Source organism: Syngnathus scovelli, chromosome 19 (genome assembly GCF_024217435.2).
Source record: "Syngnathus scovelli strain Florida chromosome 19, RoL_Ssco_1.2, whole genome shotgun sequence".
In the NCBI taxonomy this organism is placed as follows: Eukaryota; Metazoa; Chordata; class Actinopteri; order Syngnathiformes; family Syngnathidae; genus Syngnathus; species Syngnathus scovelli.
Window position 1 is genome coordinate 3245858 of NC_090865.1, and position 21216 is coordinate 3267073.

Genomic DNA, 21216 nt, shown 5'->3' on the forward strand with positions numbered 1-21216 from the left:
TTTGAGGAACAGACTTTCACAGTGAGCGGCGAGGGGCCACCTCGGCGCACAGAAGAGCCGTTGTCCTCCTCCTATGTCCATTAAGACTTCGTTCCCCGCGTCGGCGCTCGCACGTTCCTGTGATCTCCACGTAGCACCCACTGAGGAACCCCGGGTCGGCTCTTACGCAACCCATGCGGCGCTGACACCTGGCGAGATGAAAAGCGGGCGTCTCATCTTACACCGTCGCTATTTCCGTGCTTGAAATACGCCATCATAACACCCCGCCGACCTCCTGCAGCCGCTCGTGTAACCTGCTAGGTGCGAGAGTTAAAGATACCGCGGCCATGGTGGCTGTTGTCAAGGAGACAGGGCCCCAATACAAATCTTCCACTAGCTGCTGATGGTTTGACTTTGTGGAGTTTCAAAAGGAGGATTTAGAAGCTGTAAGTCAAGCTGGCGGGAGATTGCGCAGCTCGATGGATCGCAAAATCTCAGCAAACTGATAATGTCAAGTTGAACAAGCTGGAAATTGCACGCTGCTGAACGACCGACTCCACCCTGCTTAATGTTATGGAAACGAGATGATTAATATTTGCGGATCCAAACAAACTGAAAAACTGTTATAGGAAACAGGTGCTGCAATGCACTTCATCACATACCATAGACAGAAAAGAATAGCGGCGGTAGCCATTTGAATGGGCTGCAGCTGCAAGGCACACGTTGCATAAACAAGGTTCAGAATACCATGGATGGTGAGGATATGACTCTTGGCCGTGGACAATGAGCCACTAAGAGCCTCTGCGTGTGATAAATGACCCAATGCACATCAGAGGGTTGCAAAAGTGGAGGTGATTTCTCCTACTTGAAAATTGTTATGGCAGGCAAGCAGCAAAATGGCCGCAGTTGCATCATTTAATTAATATTTGAGAAAAAAATGTCTAATTATTAAACATTTTGCATAAATAAAAAAAGCTCAAATAATTCCAAATCTATTCATACTATATTTGGATGATAATGACGTCACTTCTAAAGCGGGGGGCGGAGGAGGTGGGTATGGGCGGGGCTAGCGTGTGTTCGGACCAATCGGAGACTCGTATGCAGAAGACCGCTGTTCCTCAGAGCGGACAGAATCGACGGTGGTCGTCGATGTTGAGCGCAAAGACTCAGTCCGGTTCTAGGAGCGTTTCAGTCGGCGAGCTACTCCGTCTGTGCAGCCCCGGATGGCTGCTTAACTACACAAAAGTTCTTTGTCATTGATGCGACACAAGCGGATATTTCTCATCTATTTTGGAATCTTCTAGAGGAGCGGCAAAATGAAATATAAAGTAAGTGACTTAACGGGTGTCAAAGTGGGTTTGCTGATATCAGAAGGAAAAAAGCTGCAGGCGATGAATTAACTTTTATATTGCATTTTAACTTTGCAGGGAAAAGGATCGGATTGGAGGAAATCCTTTGTGGTTATAAGATTAAGAACGCACTGTCACTTTTGCTTATTAGACGCTTGCTTGATTCGTAACCGCTTGGTTTATGCACGCACGGACTCTTTTTTTTTTTTTTTCCAATCTGTCGCCCTTGTTTCAACAGTTATTTCACCAGCAGGGGCGTAAGTAGAGCAAAATGTTAATGGGTTCACCACACCGCACACCTCAGACAGACATTTAATTTTTTATGATTACAGTTAGAATATTAGAATATATTAGTTTCAAATTGCAATTATGCTGTATAAATACAAATATATAAATTATATATATTTTATGTTATTTTTACGACTTATGTAATGTGTTTAATTTAATTCACTGAATTGATTGCACAAGAGGCAATAAAAAAAAATTCAGCTTCTAATCCAATTGAAAATCACTTTCGTCAGTGTTCTGTAGCATCAGAGCTCAAAGATCAAGGATCCCTGCCAATGTGAATAAATTGTTTTATACTGTTGTAAGATAATCATAGGTTACAGTTCAAGCCTATAAAACAAGCCAATCTGATCAAGTGCCTGAGGCCTACACTTGGCCATCCTGGCCATCCTTAATTAGACTCAACTGACACAGTAAAAAAAAGTGGGACACATCTCCTGATTTGTTTATAAAGCTTCAAATATTCATACCAAGTGGCTTCAGCTGCACTACTTCCACTCGCCGTGTCGTGTGCTTTTAAATATGTCGTGACGCAAGACCTAACTCCAGATTATCAGCTGTACAAGTGAACAGTCTGTTCACTTTAGCCAATGCTGGTCTTCATTAGATGAGCTAACTGGCTCGCCGCAATCTCGTAGGATCCTATCCGAAATGATTCAGAGGTTTTGGATGACGGGCTGCAGTTTTGCGGGTTGTTTTCTCAAGTTGTTGTTTGTCAAGCTTCCCCTGTTGCTCAGCGCCAGCTTGCTGTTTTTTTGGGGGGGGGTTGGGGGTCAGTAGGCGTGCACATGGACTGACTCATTGCTCTGTTAAATATACACTTTAGAGCAAGCTCATGATTTCAGCCTGTGATCTTTGCAAGGGGGGGATTTTGGATATTTATGAATCAGAACCAGCATTTTAAGACTCATATGTGTGCAAGAATGTCTTTGTTTGACTTTTTTTTCCTCCTGCTTTTCAAGATAGTGACGCAGCGGGTGCTTTTTACTTACCCTATTTCCTCAAATAGTGACCAAGGGCGTTAGGTTACTCAACTGCAAACAGTACTGGGCATCTATTTAAAGCTGGCGTCTCTTTGTTGGCCTTTGTTAATATTATGAAGGACAAGAGGAATCAAATAATGATTACTTTTGAGAGCGTAAAATCATTGGCCGGGGGCCGGATTTGGCCCATCACATCATTTTATATGGCCCGCAAAGACAAATTTCGACTTTGTGTCAATACAAAACCTCCAAATTATTTAATTACGGGGAGATTTTCGCTATTCAGCTTCGGCCCTAATTAGTAGATGGTTCGCTGTATAGATGGCAACATTATGTAATGGGGGGGGGCTGGCATGGAGAGAGCAGGAATGTGTCACTGCTTCCATGCCTCCCTGCTGTGTTTATCAGATTTCTTTCAGCTCAGCTGCCGTGTTCAAAGCTGCTAAAATAGCTGTGGAGGTTAACCTCTCACATCTCCATGTTTGTGTTTGATCTTAGTGCCATTGAATGATTTATATTAAGCGGCGAGGGGTAGAGTTGCAGAAGTTTAACCCGGCCGGGCGCTTGTTGTCTATCGGAGAGGCTTTCCAAACAGGTGCTCAGGTGTGAGGGGAAAGATTGCCCCCCACTGGTGTCTTAATGCCTGTAATCTCTTCTGTTGGGTCGGATGCACGCACTTGGATGTCTCACCTGCGGTACTTTTAAGAGTTCAGACTGTTCTGCTGGAAAAAAAAAAAATTCCACTAGCACTTCCATAGCTGATGTCACAGTTGCCGAAATAGCTCGGAATGATTAGGTGGCCAAAATGTGTGCTTTCCTCACTGTTTCATTTTTTTATGGGTTCAGCTTCCAGGCACAGGTCCAAGGGTAAGGGGAGCTGGAGGAGGGCGAAGCAGACATTGTTTGGAGTGGGAGGAGAATCCCTGATGCTGAAAAGGGGGCTGCAGCAAATGAAAAGGAGAGGAAGTTGTGGGGGGCGACGAAAGGGCAAAGTGTTTGGTGATGGGGGGAAGGGGATGGCAAGAGAAAGGTTGAGAAGCTCCCTGCATGTGTGAGAATGAGAACATTCCAAAGACCTTGTGTTTGGGAATGCAGTCCAGAAGATGCACAAGATTGTTTCAAGGTGGCCCTTTGTGCTGTTAATGAGTCGTTGGGGCGATAAAGTGGAAATAATAATACAAAAAGCCAGCAGACAACTTTGATTGACACTTCCAGTTCAGCTCCAAATCAGTTTTGCTTTTCATTTTTGTTACAATGACTAAAAAGAACATGAGCAGCTCCCCCAATGAGAATAAATGAATGGCGCCCCCTCCCTCGCCCCCCTCCCTCCCTCACCATCCCCCTCCGCAAACACCCCGCCCGCTGTGCCCTCGCATCGTCAGCCAATTTTTACTATAACAAAAAAAAAAACGCACAAAGGCAGATAAGACTGCACAATATCAGTTTGAAATTATTTCCAAGTATGCCAACTATTTTGTAGGGTCATCTCTGAATGCCCTTTGGCAGTTGACCCCCGTGGTGGGAAGAAGGAAGCTGGACAGCTGAGTAAAGTTATTAATACCAGTGCAAAAGTTTGTTCAAACTAGTAATAAAAGACTTTTTGGGATTTAAAGCAACACAATATTGAATTTATTCTACTTTAATTCGAGATTACAAAATAATTTTGATGGGATGACGCCTCTCCTTGAAGAAAAAAGACAAAAGAATGTTGGAGGCACAATTTCCAGCAAGATCTTCGCTAACCGTGAAATCATCGGGACAGCGCCATGAATTTCCATCTCATTGTGAAATCCTAAATGTAAAAGCCTCCAATGTGGCCCTGCAGTGATACCATGAAGATGATTTTAAATCTTGGCCTCTAGAGGGATTTATTTATGTCTCCAGGGTCTACCAAGATGCACCCAGATAGCATTTTGGCCTTGAGGGACAACTTCACTCAGAGTCCAAAGGACTCCTTAACATTCACAGAAATAGATGCGCTTTTTGAGCATGGCTCAGACACCTAATTATAGCTGGTGCTTTTAAAAACCCTCATAAGGCAGCACAAGATGAGGGGAACGATAAGGCCGACCTTCTGCAGGAAGTGCTGCAGGGTGAAGGAACTGACCACGGGGTCACGGCACGCTACCTCGTGCTTAACGTGACAATCCAGAAACAAATGAACGGAAAGGGTTAAGAGCAGACGAAGGGGAGTATTCATTCCGACTTTGACATTTCACAATCGCTTCCTGTGACTTCATAAAACCTCAAGTGCTGCACTCGGCCCACGTTGGATTAGTTTTACTACTGGAAGCGGGTTTACTTTGTAATTCAATGACATCAGTCCAGTGTGAGAAGTCAATGAGTATTTAGTAGTCCTGTACGGTTGCCTGCTTTTTAATAAATCCCAACAACGGTACCGGTTGAATATTTCAAATTATAGTTCCGAGTTGATTATAGCTTGGTATATAAAGGCTCGCTGTCTATGTAAAAAAAAAAAACTACATTACTTCTGTGTTTTCCATACCATTTTCTGTCTGCAGTTAAAGGGAGCCCTGCTATGTAATTATGCTAACTGGCAGAGGTTACAAAGAGGCTATAATCGGGGGGTTAAACCTTCCTGAAAAATGTCCAAATGAAGAAATTACCATGTAGTCAGGGCACTCAAGCACTTCCCATGAGTCTCTGCTACCCAGAACCCTTCACACGGCCCATTTATTTGAACTGGCTCTCACCCGCAGCAGGGCCCTTTCACTCTGAGGAACGACTGGTAAAAAGTCATCAGGTCCTCATTATCGTCATTACCATAATTATTTTCTATATATAACCATGTGAAACCAGGACACACTAGTGTGCTGCTTTTTTTTGATATTCCGTAAATTCCGTTACTGTGGTGGTATGTTTTTGTTTGTCCACAATTTAAGATTTCATTACCCCCTACCCTAAAGAGTTCGACCCCTTCCAGCAAAGGTGGGGCTCCTAGCCAAGTTACGTAAGGACGGTTTTATTTTTGGATTGAACAGCACAGGCAAGCGAGAGGTTTACACAGTCTGCGTGGAAGCTAGACGTTGATGGAAAAAGCCTGCGTGAGTCATCACTGTCTGTGTACGTAGAAAGGGGGTTCAGGGCAGGGGAGGGGTCAGACAGCTGGATCTTTAGGTTGGATTCAGTCATCCAGGTGGAGACAGTTCATGCTTTCTACTGATGAAAACATGAGGCCTTTAAAAAAAACAGATGTGGGCAGCCTGGCAAAGGAAAACATTTTTTTGCTTTATGTCTTATTTTCTCTTGTGGTCCAGATTCCATTTTTAAAGAGAAACTGATTATTTAGACTTGGAATATTGCAAGTTTCTACTATCACAGTGCCTTGGAACTTGGATTTCAATCAAATTGTGTCTAAGCCAAATTGTTTTAGATTATAGGTGTCAAACCTAAGGTCGGAGGGCCAGGTACGGCCCACCACTTCATTTTAAGCGGCCCGCATCGACAAATTACAAATAGTCTTCACTTAAGATGTCAGCAATTCAATCTTAATGAAATATTGGAACAGTTTTTACTAGTCTCCTCATTTCCAAACAAAAATCCATCAGTCTAATGGCCCTCCGAAGAAAATTTTGACTACAATACGCCCGCGATAAAAAATAATTTGACACCGTCGTCGAGACCAGAAACACATCATACTTTTCTCGGGGGAGCGGTAGAACGACTCGCCCTGCTACTGACCTCTAAATGATAACTTCCTGGCAGCTCACACTCATAGGTGGGAGTCGCAGAAGGGGCCCTTCCTCTCCATGACACGCCGACCGACTGGACGACCCACATCTAAATGGCAAACACGTGTGTTTACAGCCAGGATCAATGGCAGACGAGCGTCACCGTGTTGTGACTAATCGGTGTTTATGCCGCAACGTTTACTTAATAGTTGTTTTTTATCTTCTCAAATTACAGCTGAGCAAATAAACAGAGCTGTGTTTTCCCACTTTACGTCACATTAGAGACATTATTTTCACAAACGTGTTTATGTAAATTTTTACGGCTCTTTTATTGCATTTGCCACGCCGGTCATTCACATTTGCATTAATGCTTTTACCTTGGGTTTTAAAATCTAATCCATGGGTGACTAACCTTTCCTGGGTAAAGGTGGAATATAAAATATGATTCCCTCGAAGCTGACACGTAAGATTTACCGCAATTATAAATGTAAATGTTTAGAGGACTGATTGACTCACTAACATTTTGAGTTGTTAAAAAAAAAAAAAAAAAAGCCCTGCAGTGGCTGAAGTCAACAAAGTTGATGCAACAATGTGCTTCAGGGCTTGTGATGTGATTAGCTTTGCATAAATATGTTGCAGAAGTCTACTTTCAAAGTCACGTGGGAAACTCCAGCTTCCCAATGACCCTGAAAAAACGGCAGACTAAACAACATAAAAGTAAAAATGCAGAGCTGCTGGTTTATAAAACATTCAGGCATCTTCTCCTCCAGATAATTCTACACTTTCATTCCATCGAGTGCATACCGCTCGGGAGCTTAATACAAAAGTTCCGCATTTTCACCAATGTAATTAACAGAAACAAAAGGAGCAGACAAAAGAGCCCGTTGAAAGCAATTTTAAACATGCCCTTGCTTGGATACGGTTGCCGTGGTGGTAATCAGAGTAAAAAGCTTTTTTCTTTCCTCATGGATGACTCTGCCAAGTTACATCATATTATCGGAAGCAGCAAATACACATCCCCTCCTATTGGATGACCTTAAAGGTCACCATCGAACGTGTTGTGGGTCCAGCTAGTGGCTGGGTGGTACTTGTGGGTGTGTGGCGTGTTGTTGGCTAATGGCGCTGACAGTGCACTTAGACAAAGGCTGAGAAGAGATAATGCCGTTAAGATAAATGTGAGAGTTTCACGTGGGAAGTGTTTGATTCAAGCCGAGGAGAGGATACGCAAAGATGACTTCCTGGTTCTCACGGGGCTAGATAAAAAGCAAGGACACTTTATCTGATAATATATGGGATTTAATGACAGATAAAAGTCAACAGCAATTTAACGCTTTCATTGTCGGTCGGTCAGCAAGGAGAAGGCCGTGAAAGGACCCGCTTAAATTATTATCGGTGATAATATCGGATAGAATTGCGTGCATTTTATAAATAGGTTTAAATCCAGAGGGACTGGAAAGATTCCCAAAGGGCGTCAATCTTGATCCAGTCACAAAGTCTGACCATTAGTGACGTGTTCATGGGCTGAAGATGATTTCAAGCCAAAAAGCCTCTTTATCAATTATTTAATCAATAAGTGGATAGGCAGGGCCTCTTAGTTCCCCTTGAATTAGTTTGTCATTGACATTTTGGCTATTTAGTGGAACGTTTTGGGGTTTTTTTGGTGGGGGAGCCCCTGTGGAAGAACTGACGCTATCAAAAACTCTCACAAATGTTCTTTAATGGACACAAATGGTTGAATCTAGTTAAAACTTTCCAGAACACTGGAAACTGTAAAAGTGCAAAAGGTCTCCAATATAGTGTCCCACCTCATCCAGTATTTGTTAATTCATGCTAAGTTGATTCTTTCCAGCCACCGAAAAGGATAACGGTGCATTTAATGTGGCAATTAGCAGCAAATAGCTGGCTAAAACACTGCAACGGCACACTCCAGGGCATCTGCTATCGCCAAAATCTGCCTGTTGGACTCATTATGACTCAACCCCCGCTGGCCCGGAACGTGCAACTGCGCCCTGAGGCGGGGCGCAAGCTGAGAAAATCCCGTCAAGTTCACATTTGTTTGTACGACATCTGGCGTGGAGCTGCGGGCTCATGCCATCTGCATAGTAATTTCAACTTCACCAGCATAACAATTTTTTTTTTTTTTTTTGGCTTTCCATAGAACCTGATGGCTAAAGCGTTGTACGACAACATGCCCGAATCCCCGGAGGAGCTGGCCTTCCGCAAAGGGGACATCCTAACTGTTATCGAACAGAACACCGGCGGACTGGAGGGCTGGTGGCTCTGCTCCCTGCACGGCCGGCAAGGCATCGCCCCCGGCAACCGCCTCAAGCTGCTCATCGGGCCGAAGTTCGAGGCCCAGTCGCCGGCCACCGCCGCCACCGCCCAGTCGCCTCACCAGCAGAAGGCCGGCTCGGGGGCTCAGGGGCTGTACCAGAGTCCACAGCAGCAGGTCTACCAGGTGCCCTCTGGACAAGATGTCTATCAAGTGCCGCCGAGGAGCACACTCGCTGCTGATAACACGCCGAGCAAGGTGAGATATTATCAAGGGGTCTCATGACCTTCCCTTTAACTTTAAAAAAAAAAAGACAATTTAATTTAGTCTATTTTATTTCCTCAAGTGGTTACATGAAATAAAGTCATTTAGACCCAGATGTATTTTTAATTAGACTATACAAATAATTATCTGGTGCCAGATGCTTTTATTTTGTGCAACCACTTAACAAAATAATAATAAATAAATAAATTATAATAAATTAAATTAAAATAAATTAATAATAAATTCAACACTATTTTTTTTGTGTGTCGACAAAATATTTCATAGTGTCTCATTCCACAAAATTTTTCATTTGCAGCGGTGTGGCAACGTGCTGCTACGCTGTTTACAATTATCCCGATCCCCGCCTGGAAACTTCAATTCGCTCCAGCTTCCAAAACATAACAGAGTGTCCCGCTTCGTGGAAACGTGGCTTGAAAATGAACAACATTGCACTGGAAAAAGAATTTTAGACACTCCACTGTGCCAAATATGTTCCAATTGATCCCGAGCGGCTTTTCTACGGATTGCAAATATCAAACATATATCGACGCGATAGGCCCTGCCGTTTACAATTGCCCTCGCTGAACAAGTAGAAGGCAGACATGTCAGCGAGATTGCGGGTCTGCGATGACAAATGTGGACATGGGTGTGCCGGGCCTGGTGTTTACCACAGAGCAGGGTAGTGTTTTTGTGCGAGGGCTTTAGTCGTGCATGGGTGCATTGTGTGTTGCAGAGCCAGTTTAAGCCACAGAGGCCCAAGGAATCAGTTCAGGGAAAAAAAGCAAAAAACTGCACAAAGCCATTTTTTTTTTTGGTGGAGCCCAGCTGCTTTCAAAATAGCTTTTTTTTTCCTTCACTGTATTTAATTGTTGGGTTACGGCTCACTAGCAAACACATAGCACTTAGCTTGGTCACTGACGGTATAGCCACTATAGTTAGTCATAGCTATAGTTGTTTTATTGGTGTATTTTTTTTTTTTCCACAGCATATAATTTTTCTTGGACTACTCTAGTGTATAGATAAAAGCAGGACATGAATCATTGCAATAGAAAATAAAAATGATATACAATATAGTGCCAGTGTGGGAACATTTTGTTCACGTAGAGGCAACGACTAAATAATTCGGGTTCGCACATGGCCGTTAAAGTGAAAACGTCGCATCAGCAGGCCAGGACTGTCATTGGCGAAGAAATTTGTCGGGAAACATTACGCAAATGAACACCAACTGTTATTCTGGCTTTCAAAACACTTGTCAACAAATCAATCTGGTGCCCTGTGATTGGCCGGCAACCAAAATCACATTTCGGTATGCTCCCAGCTATCGTCTGGCAATCCAGTTTTTCCTGAAAATTCAAGTGTGACGGAACATTTTGTTATTTATCTAACGTCTTCTCACACATCATCCCTCGAGGAGACATATTCATCATCCGTCGAAGGAGCTTTCGCTACCCTTTGGGTGTTTTTCTTTTATGAACAAATTAACTTTGGTTATCGTTTGAATGAGCCCAGGTGAGCACTCGGGTGGGTAAACATTACTGCGAGATAAAGATTGGGAGAGCCGGAGGGACCTGTCAGTCAAGCAAAACATCAAGCAGTCTTATCAACAAGCTATTTTCCATCACGCTGGTATAAAAAGCTTTGATGGAAGGCTGGAAAATCAAACTAACAGTATTTTGCACCCTAATCATGTTATTAGAGAGATTATATGAAAGCTCAGATGAGTACTTTTTCCGTGGATGTGTATTTGTCAGGGAGTAGAATTTCACTCAAATGGAATTTTGATTTTAGTCTCGATAAATGCGTCACATGCAAATGAATGTTCTCCTCGGGGTTCATTTGTGCATTGTTGGGAATCCAAGACAAAGCTCGGTTGTTTTACAATGACGTCTCACACAAGACCGGTCCGTTAGTTTTCAAAATGGCCGACGTTGCCAAATAGTACGAGTTGTTTTTGGCCGTTATGGTTGAAGAAGTTTTTTTTTTTTAAGTCTGCCGTCGACGATTCAAAATCGATTAGTGAGGCGAGAGTTATTTTCCAAACGTATGAATGGGCCAGTGGTTGCCTTTAGTGTAACGCAAGACGAGAAATGACAACATTCCTCACGTCGGGGAAGCTTTAACCTCCAAATCACCTTCATTTCTCTTCTATTTTGGTTCTTTTTTTTTTGGCAGTCACTTTCAGAGTCTGGCCTGGAATTGGGACATCTAAAAGCACAGGCAAGGAAAATAATAAAAACCTAATGAAAGGTTTTTCTTTCCTTCAACAAGAGACCAACAAGCATGGTTTTATAAGTTTATATAAATAGGTTTATTGGAGTCAAGAGGGAATTAAAGTAGAAGCAACTTGGAGATAAAAAGAATTAGGACTTCATACCATTTCTAATGGTTATTGGAGTAAAACCCAAAACGTGACCACACAACGTGCCGGTTTGTGACATCCATGAAGTAAGAGTTGAAAATCCAGCGAAGGGACGCCGCCCAAGAATGTTCTAGCAGAATTATTATGATTTGGATGCAAAACAAAAACCTAAAGGCCAACTAGCCATGTTTGTTGTTGTCCATCCAGCCACATGAGATGAACCAAATTAGCATGTGAGGCCCGTTCTAATTGAGTAGTAGCGATCCGTTACTACGGCGCCGAAAATAAAATGACTTCAACTTGAGTCAGCGTTGCTCAAGTGTAATTTTTACTTTCTGAACCGACCGCCGCGCTTTATGATTTCCTCCAAAATTTGTCTTCTGGTCTAGCGCGACGCAGATCCAGATTGGCAACCGGTTATTTTCATTTCATGTGGTCTGGAGCTTTGGTGTCTAAATGCACGCTGGGGTTTGGCGCTGCCGTCTCCCTCTGGTTTGAAGTCGGGCCTCGTCCTTGACTGACCCTCACGGGGGGAACCGCGTGAGTCTTGACCCGAAGAGGAGAAGAACATTTCTTGATTTCCTCTGTCTTTGCTTTGCGTTGTGAACAGTATGTCTGTTTGGCTCCACTGAGGTCATGGTCTACAAAGACGGTTTGGGTTCAGAGTTCAAAGACCTCAGCTAACCGTCTTATCTACGCCTACCAGACGGCCTATTCATTCCTCACTTCCTGTCCCCCCCTCCCCTCGGAGAACTTTGCTCCTTGTATGGGCATTTCCTGCGTCACGGCCACAGATCCGATGCCTTCAGGAGCGCCATAAAAAATACGGGACGAATCAACTCGTGTTTACCTCGATTAAGCTGCGACCTAATGACCTGTTTGTTTGCCGCGATCGTATTTTCTACGGAGCTCAGGTGACTTATGTCTTTCTGGAGCACGCCGGCTCTTTCGAACGCTCGCCATTGTTACGGCGGTGATGAATCGTTGGCCCATGAGAAATGACCGAGAGGGGAGGGGCGGGGGTCATAAATCAGTTGTAGCAAAATCCGCGATGTGGTTTGCATACCGAGGGGGACTCCTTGAAGGTTTATAAATGAGTCATAAAGCAAAGTGAGATGGGGAGGACAGGAAATGCTTTGCTGGAAAATTTGGGCAAAGCAAACAAGTCATTTGACCTCTTGGGCGTCTTGTCTGTGGGATTGCACGATTTTACTATCGCTCTTCATTGGGCTTTCATTAATCCGTCCCATTTTCTCCAGGGACTTACGATACGCAATGACGTTTTCTCAGAAACCGCGTGTCGTCTTTTAACATTCCAACGGATTGACAATTCGCTTTGATCCGAGCGGATGAAAGACAATCCTTATTCGAGCCCGGAATCAGTAGCTCGTCCTCATTAAGTCGGTCAGGGCGGCGGCTTTTTGGCGAGCTAACGGCGATACGAGGATTTAAAAACTCCATTTCATGCAATAATTGCTTTTCCGCATTACGAGGCGACGCCGAGTGGATGTTTTTGTAAAATGATTCATCAAACACTCCCTACGTTCAGATCCGCACTCCCATACATAAAAGTTCCACTCTTAACCAACATAAATGATGTCATAGTGCGGCACACCCTAAGCTTTGTCAACATCTAGCTCGACAAATCATCATTTATAGAAGTGCAAGGTTGCCCAACTGTTATTACTCCTATCTTTTACCTGATCCCTCTTTAGTCACATAGTTCGAAGGAATCCTTGGAGCACCTTAGTGAGAGCAAATGTTTGTCTGGTCGCTCAGGAGACCTTTGGTGATGTCATCGCCTCGCCTCTCTCAAAAAAAAAAAGCTCATTGAAGCCGGTAAATATTTACAAAGCAGCAATTATGACGGCGGCCCGCCGGCGTCTACGCAACAGCGTGCTGGGTAAACAAGAGGGCGGCCATGACACGTACCTGCGGAAAAGGTCACACAAGGCCTTACATGGGCACCTTGCTGCCATCTGTATGTGGCAGCTGGCTTGAGATATCCGCTTATCGTCAAGGAGCAGACTCAAGCCGCGGGGCTTGGAATGACCTTTAATAGACTACATTTCATTTGCACGGCAGGTATGCTAGCAATGAACACCTTAAATCACCTCGAGCTTGTTCAAATCAAACTGATTAGAACCATATGAACGTCGGACTCCCGACGTTGAATGGCATTCCTTTCCATACTGAGCAACATACTCCTATTTTCCATTCCTCACTGTTCCCTCTCTCCCCACCTCCCGTTGATTTTTTTTCATAAATCTCTTTACCAGAGCAGTCAACCCGGCTTCTTCTTTCCCTGAAACGTTAATCCCGTTCTGTGCTGGCTGAGCTTTTCTTCATTATCAGAAACATTATTTGGTTCGTTTTATGATGACTCAAGACGATGAGTACAATTCCTATTTTCAAAACAGAGTAATGAACCTTGCTGGTTCTCGTGAGGCGACGGTAGCAAGTGGGGGTGGAAAAAGCAATTCTGGGCCCAGAGAGGGACATTCCCAGAATTCCTCTGTCTGTCTGACGCAGCGAGGAGGTCTGCAGCTCAGCTTTTAGGGGCTACGAGACAGCAGCAGAACGGGGGGGATGGAAAGAGTGGGATTAGGAGGTGTGGAAGGACTGATCACCACTGACGGGAAAGAGAGCAATATGGAGGATTGAAAGAGAGAAAGGCAAAAATGGCACGGGTCCAAGAGAAGCTAGAAAGATGATTTGTTTTCCGAGCAGTAATCACGTCATTATTCTCAAAGCATGTCTGCAGGATAGCGTTAAATGGTTATTTGAGTTGATTCATCCATAGCAGCAAAAATGAAATCAGTAGAAAAAAAAAAAAAGCCGCAGAGTCTGCATGGCTGTGTTTGCAACTGGCTAGCATTTGTGAAGCAATTTCAGACAGCACCTCTCATTGTTTGCTCTTCTCCCTGATGGTACTGGACAGGTGGTGACCCCCACCAGAGTGGGACAGACGTACACCTACAGCCCAGGCCAGCACAACCAACAGGACCTCTATGATGTCCCACCCATTCGATCACAGGGGGTAGGTCACTTTTTTTTTTATTAAATCCTAATTTATCGAATATTTTTCCTGGAATTTACATCTAATGTTATTTTTTGTTCCTTTTTCCAGGTTTATGATGTTCCACCAGGTCAAATGTTAGGCTCGCCCTACCCCGGACAGCACGGAGCTGCACGGAATCAAGATATCTACGACGTCCCCCCGTCTCAAGCGGACCTCAGGACGCAAGGACAAGACGTTTACGACGTCCCGCCTTCTTCTCAAGCGGTAATAAAAGAAAAGGCGCTCTGTTTGCTTAAGGAAGGAAGTGATGGCAGTTGAAAAGATAATTTGGCTTTATTGATACAGTTCCTGCTGTTTGCTAGAATTGGCAAAGATAAATTAATAATACGCTTAAAAGTCACATTTATGAGATTTTTGCGGTCACGCCGAATAAAAGCTTTGCAGAGTTGAACCGAAGCTCGGCGAGTGCGGTTAATTCCGTCTGAAGCTTCCATGGGAAAATCAAAAACAAAGCTCTTGACTTTCCACAGCTTCTACGTTTCCATTTTTTCAGGCCGCCGTCCAACAGTTTGTTTCTCATAAGCAGAAATACGTCGGGTGTCGTTCCTAATTAAAGTTGAGAAGTGCATTTCGAGGCTTGCGGGAAGTATTTTTCAAAATGGCAGCCGTTGTGGTTTCAAATCTCGCATTCAACCGCATTACATTGCGATGTTGATTCGAACTGGATTCCATCCCAAATGTAAACAAACATGGCCGTCCTTGTCCTTCAGGTGTACTCGGTGCCACCCTGCAGAGCTACGCCCGCCCAGCAGGAGGGCACGTACGATTTCCCGCAGCCTCTCAAACAGATGCAGGAGGGCATCTATGACGTCCCTCCGCCCATAAGCACGCACAACCCTCAGCCCGTTTACGACTTCCCCTCCAGCATGGAGCCGGCCGGGCATCAGCATCAACAGAACAGTAACGAGGGCATCTACGACGTCCCCCCGACGGCTCTGCTGTCCGTCGGGGCGGTCTCGCCCAGCGACGTCTACGACATCCCGAGGGGCATGCAGCTCTCCCAGCATAGAAGCTTGCCCGCCGACAGGGACAAGGGCGTGTACGACGTCCCCGTCCAGGAGTCCCGAGCCGTAGCCGACGTGACCGATGGCGTCAACCGCTTGTCGTTCTCCAGCACGGGGAGCACGCGGAGCAGCATGTCCACGTCGTCCTCCTCCACGGCCGCCAGCTCGGAAGGCCGCTTGGCTTTGGATGTGGACACCGCCGTGCAGAGGTTGTACCGTCTACAGCAGGCCGTGGAGGTCTCCGTCGGGGCTTTGCATTCCATGGCGGCGTCTCCTCATTGGAGGACTATTCCTTTCATGGAGCGCCACGCCAACGACGTCCGTGCGGTGCTGGACAGAGTCCGAGCAGGTCTAGGGGACTTTATCATCTTCGGGAAAGGAGCGGCGGCCAACGCCACGGCGCTTTCCGATTCCACCCTTCACAGTAAGCTGAGGAGGCAACTGGTACGGCTGGAGGACTCGCAGCAGATCCTCCTGCAGATCCATCAGGTCTTGGAGAACAACAGCTGGGCGCTGAACATGTTGGCCGCCGCCAAGCACCACAATAAGAGCGACGAGCTGGATCGCTTCGTCATGGTCTCCAGGACGGTGCCGGATGACGCCAAGCAGCTGGTTTCCACGATAAGCAACGCCGCCGAGCTGCTGTTCCGACGGACGCACATGGAGGGGTCCTTCTCGGGCGGGAGCACGCCCGACGATAACAACATGAGCCACCCGCTAACGTCGCCGTCCTCGGAGAGCGACACTTACGGCGGGCAGACCAAACCCTTCCCGGTGTCCTCCAGCCAAGACAAGGACAACATGAACCACAGCGAGAAATGCGTTAAAAGCTGGATGGAAGACTACGACTACGTACATCTTCAGGTACATTGTCCACCTCTAATCAGAATTTTTTTCCCATTAGCATATACAACAATATAGATGTTTCCTCACTTGCAGGGCAAAGAAGATTTTGAGCGTCAGCAGAAGGAGCTGCTGGAGAAAGAAAATATCATCAAGCAGAATCAAGCTCAACTGGGCCAGGAACAGGTGAGCAAACACCTGAGAAGGAAGTTTTACAAAAATAATAATGCTGATCTTCTGATTGTCTCCAGATCAACCAGTTCAAGAAGCTGGAGCAGGAAGTGATCAAACCAGTGGAGAACGACATCTCTCAATGGATGCCTCACCAACACCCGGGGAGGACGCCGCCCCCGCCCGCCTCCACCCGCACGTGCACACGGGACCGCCAGCTTCTGGGTTTCTACTCAGAGCAATGCGAGCAGCACTTTGTCACGCTCCTCAGCGCCGTGGACGCCTTCTTCAGCTGCGTGAACGGCGGGCAACCGCCCCGCATCTTCGTGGCCCACAGTAAATTCGTCATCCTTAGCGCTCACAAACTGGTCTTCATCGGCGACACGCTGTCCCGGCAGGCCGCCGCTCCCGAGGTGGCCAACCGGGTGATGAACTCCAGTAACGTGTTATGTGACTTGTTAAAAACGGTGGTGGGCGCCACCAAAGGGGCGGCGCTCAACTACCCCAACACATCCGCCATTCAGGAGATGGTGGACAGAGTCACCGATCTTTCACATCACGCACAACAATTCAAAGAACAATTGCTTCAAATGGCCAAATGGTGATCCCCCCCCCTCCCTCCACCTATTATATAAAAAAAATGTCATGTTATGTAAATATTTGCTCTATTTTGGTTTAGTTTTATGTGAACGTTTTTCATAACATTCCAGTCATATATTATGAAGCACCTTATGTTCCTTTTCACCCATATTAGTGTTGTTGATGTGTCGTACTGTTGGATGTGTGTCAGTAGATCCGAAATGATGTTAATATCCGTGTGTGTGCGTTTGTGTGTTTACGTTGTAAGTGGTCTTTCGCCACAGATAAATTAAAGATTTGTTCATAACCATGACACTGTGTCTTTTCTTTACTCTTACCGACGATGATGAGAAAATATTCGCAACTTTTATATTCTTTTTATTGGAACGAATGGAGAAAAGAATCGGCGGTTTGATTATTAAGATTAAATAATTAGGAGTGACCAGCGGATGTTTTTTTTTTTTTTCCATCCGACAAAGAGTTATTCATAGCTTAACTCTAAAAATAGCTGTTTATTTTTAACTTTTAAATTCTCACTTAATGGGTCGTACTGTACTTTAAGCTAGCAGACGGACGAATTCCTCAACCCCCCTGCAGAACATTGAATCTGACAGAGGCGAACGAGGGCATGATGTGTTTTGTACGTGTTCTCTGAGCCGTGAGAGACGTTTTTCCAAAAATGCCAAAACGCATTTTGTCTGACTCCAAAAGAACGCTCCTTACATTCGAGTCATCGAAACAAAAATCCTTTTCTCATCTTTACTAATCCCACTAAGTTGTTTCAACACAGTGAAATAGAGTGTCTCCCCAAAGAGTGGCTGCTCTAAAGATAGATGAAGAATAGATGCATATAATCACAACGAGGACCCCCCCCCCCTCCTTTCTGAATCAGAAAATCTCATTAAAACCTCTTTTCAGCTCGCATACACTGGCACTGCATGCCAAGCAATTTGTTTTTATTATCTACCGCATTCCTGCTCGCGCTCTCCGGGGAGACGAGAAGGAAAAGGAATTTGCAAATGCAATCACTTTTTAAAAGGCTTCTCCATATAACTAAATAGTAATCAGAAGATGTCAGCTCAATTTAGCTGGAGCAAAGTCTTATTCACTGCTAATCTGCTTTGCCAAGCAACAGCAGTTTTATTGAACCAACAGTAGGAAAATAAATATTGGCGGCTCATTTACAACATTTGCAAAACAATATGGAATCGTATATTGGTATTTATTTTTGCTTATTAGGATGAAACTCAGGTTGTTGGCCTCGCTACCTCGCGTATGCATGAAAATAAATTTTCCATTGGTTAAGCCATATTGGAGAATTAATTTGGTCATAAAAATGTCATGTGGAAAGCGAAAAGCCAGAAAAATATTACGAGTGAGCCCGTAGCTTTACCTAAATTTGTGCTTTTGCATTCTGTGGAGGGATTTATTGACTAGAAAGCAACATGAGGTCATGTCAGTGAATCAATTGAGTTATTTTAGTCCTCGCTAGCTTTTTGTCTTTCAACGAGTGTGCATGTGTGTTTGTGTCACCAGGAGCTACAAAACAAACATGACAAACCTGGCTCGCTCTGTTGTGCTGCTGGAAAAACAGCAGGCTTGTGGTTGCAGTTTGCTTGATCCCAATTGTGCAGTCTCGACACACTGCAGAGAAACAGCAAGCAGGTGTTAGGTTTTTTTTGGGGGGGATCAGCTGCTCACCTTTTCTGCAAGTGGTAGTGTCACCGAGCGTGCAGCAAAAGGCACAGCGTGCACAGACTGAGAAAAAGAACTGGAGTGGATGTCATTTCCGTGGTTTACCACAATCATTTCCTGTAAAGTATTTGCAGAATCTGAAATTACAGCTTCTCAAAGACAGAAGAGCTGTCTTAGCTTCAAGGAGGGAAGGGGGTGGAGGGCCCCAGCTGCAGGTTCCAGACCACGCAGCCAAATTTGAAGGAGAAGAAGGATCAGAATGGCAAAGAATAGAACTGCAAGAGGATGTTGTCTTGCAGGATGCACGCGCTTATCAAGTAAATGTGGTTTAATATGTGCATATTTGCAAAATTAGGTGGTGCTGGTGTGTTTGGGTGACACCAAAGCACATATTTTTCACGAGTAAAATAAAATCGTGCCTACCGCCAAATGTGTCACTTGATGAAGATGCCGTCTTTCTCGCGAATAATTGTATACACTATTGATTTCCTGTGCGATGCTGCCATCTGGTGGGCACCTAGTAGAATGCAGACAACAAACCTCACTTAGAAGAACTTCTGTGAATTTCAAAGCATTATGACCTAACAAAGTCCGCACTTGTAAGAAAAGAAACAATTCAATTATGAGGACTTTAATGTAAAAAAATAATTGAAGACATTTGAGCAGAAAATAGGACTGAGCTCAACATGTTTGGTTTGAAGCGGCTGCCCCACAGAAAACAATAATCATCAATTAAAAGGTGCAAATTATTGATTCTACAGTTCACCTGGAAGGAAAGCAGAAGACAAATATCGACAAGGCCTTGCTCTGAGTTCATTTGTGCCTGCTTGTAGACGGAATATAAAAAGGAGCTGACGTGATGAAAACAACAGACGCCATTTAGACTTGACGCTGGCGCGGGCAGAGAGCGAGACGGGTCTGGACGCCACGAGGGCGGTCCAGTCTGCAGCAGGGAGCGTCCATTGGGAGCTCCGGGATGTCAGCTTGTGTTGTATGTAGCAGCATCACGGCTTAGTCAGTGTTCCTTGTCAAGTGCTCTTCAAGTGTGTATGTGCATTCGTGTGCCACAGAGTTGACAACTTTCCATCTCATTGCAATTTAAGAAGGTGAAGAAGTCCACACAGGTTGTCTGCTTACTTAAAAACACAATCCATTGCCACCACATTATTTTTTTTAACTTAATAAAGATGATTTGACAGTAAGAAATGGATGGCGTTCCAAATGGCTTTCAGGTCCGGTCAAGTCTTCAACCGAATGTCAGTCAGGAAAGATTCCCGTTTAGTGTAAGGTGATGTGGTCAGAGGCCATCTACAAGGTGCTCTCCGGGAAGGCGACTCTTTGGCGTGCAGTCCCGGGACGGTTGCGTGCGGGGACATCAGCGGGGCGTTCGTTCTCGCTTTCGGACGGCTGCGCTTGCGCCCGCGGGGCGGCCGCGTCCCCGACGAGCTCGCGCAGGAACTTGAACTTGGACAAGAAGAGCTGCCAGACCACATACCAACCTGAAACGGAGATGGGCAACATCGCAATGGAAGAGTTATGTCCACTCGTGTCCAGCGTATAGAAATATAAGGTGTCAACAAAAATGGTATAAATAAATACTACCAACCACCCAAAATGAAGAAAAGTTTTGATTATATTTGATTTTTTTTTTGCAAATTGCAGCCTGTGTTGTCATTTTCCAAGACCTTTGATATACTAACCTGTCCCAATTCATGCAAGCTTTTTAATAAGTGTAAACTTTAATAATGATGTCATGTAAGAAGAAAATTGGCGTCAATATAATTGCTTTTCTGTGCACTTATGTAATGGAAATGTTAAATGGCATTCCATGCATGCTTCATTGCAGTATGATATTACTTTCAGTCGAAACTGACACACCACCACAAGATAAAAATAGACTTCTTGGGTGGCATATAAACTTGTATATGTCTCTTAATCTTCATTGCAAGTGGACACAATCATCTAAATGTGCATCAACAATGACGCACATGGGCTTTACTGTAAGCCATCGGGTTATGCAAGTTGAAAATGAAGATCAAGATAATCGTCCTTCTGAACTTACCGCACAACATGAAGATAAGAACACAAAAAAGCGTGGCCACAATGACCAGCAATGTGAGCCCGACACTTTGCCACATCTTTAGCTGGACACTTGGTCTAGCGACGAGGAGCTTATTTTCCAAAGGCCACCATGGAAAAGACAGGAAAAAAACATAGAGCTGCAGGTTAGCTCCTTTGCGCCGCTAGCCGATCGGTCTGAGAGACAAAAACAAAACTGCAGTGCATCGCAAACTCACTGTCGCCTGTTAGCATGTGGCTACTTCTGTTAGCTTTCGCGCAAATGCAGGCGCTTTTAAACAGGTTTTTGAGCCCAAGAGAAGCCGCAAAAGTTAACTTATAATAATCAAGCCCAGCATATTAGAGATCGGCGTAATTGAGCTACATAACTGCAGATTGTCTTCGTATTGCTAGCTCTTTAATGAGTAATTGTTTTGCGAGTGGACTGGCATTGCGCCTGCGCCAAGCCGAATTGATTTGTGGGTAATGTAGTTCCCAAGTCAAAATTCTTTTTTTTTTTTTTAAAAGGTCTTCCTATACTAAGAAATAAATATATTTACGCGATTTTTTTTGTCTGTGCTGTACACACAAACATTCG

General features: G+C 44.7%; 2 protein-coding genes across 2 annotated transcripts; one reads left to right on the forward strand and one right to left on the reverse strand.

Moving 5' to 3' along the window:
* The first annotated feature begins 1088 nt into the window (after nucleotides 1-1088).
* Nucleotides 1089-17178, forward strand: nedd9 (neural precursor cell expressed, developmentally down-regulated 9). The gene is made up of 7 exons (XM_049750399.2): nucleotides 1089-1307; nucleotides 8450-8821; nucleotides 14128-14226; nucleotides 14317-14472; nucleotides 14979-16136; nucleotides 16212-16301; nucleotides 16367-17178. The coding sequence occupies exons 1-7, from the start codon at nucleotides 1296-1298 to the stop codon at nucleotides 16889-16891; spliced, it is 2412 nt and encodes an 803-aa protein (XP_049606356.1). The 5' UTR covers nucleotides 1089-1295; the 3' UTR covers nucleotides 16892-17178.
* Nucleotides 17179-19175: 1997 nt separating this feature from the next.
* Nucleotides 19176-21102, reverse strand: smim13 (small integral membrane protein 13). Its single transcript, XM_049750404.2, has 3 exons — nucleotides 20858-21102; nucleotides 20623-20731; nucleotides 19176-20059 (listed from the first exon to the last, which is right to left on the reverse strand). Exons 2-3 carry the CDS (start codon nucleotides 20696-20698, stop codon nucleotides 19869-19871), a joined length of 267 nt encoding a protein of 88 aa, XP_049606361.1. The 5' UTR covers nucleotides 20699-20731; nucleotides 20858-21102; the 3' UTR covers nucleotides 19176-19868.
* Between the last annotated feature and the right edge of the window lie 114 nt (nucleotides 21103-21216).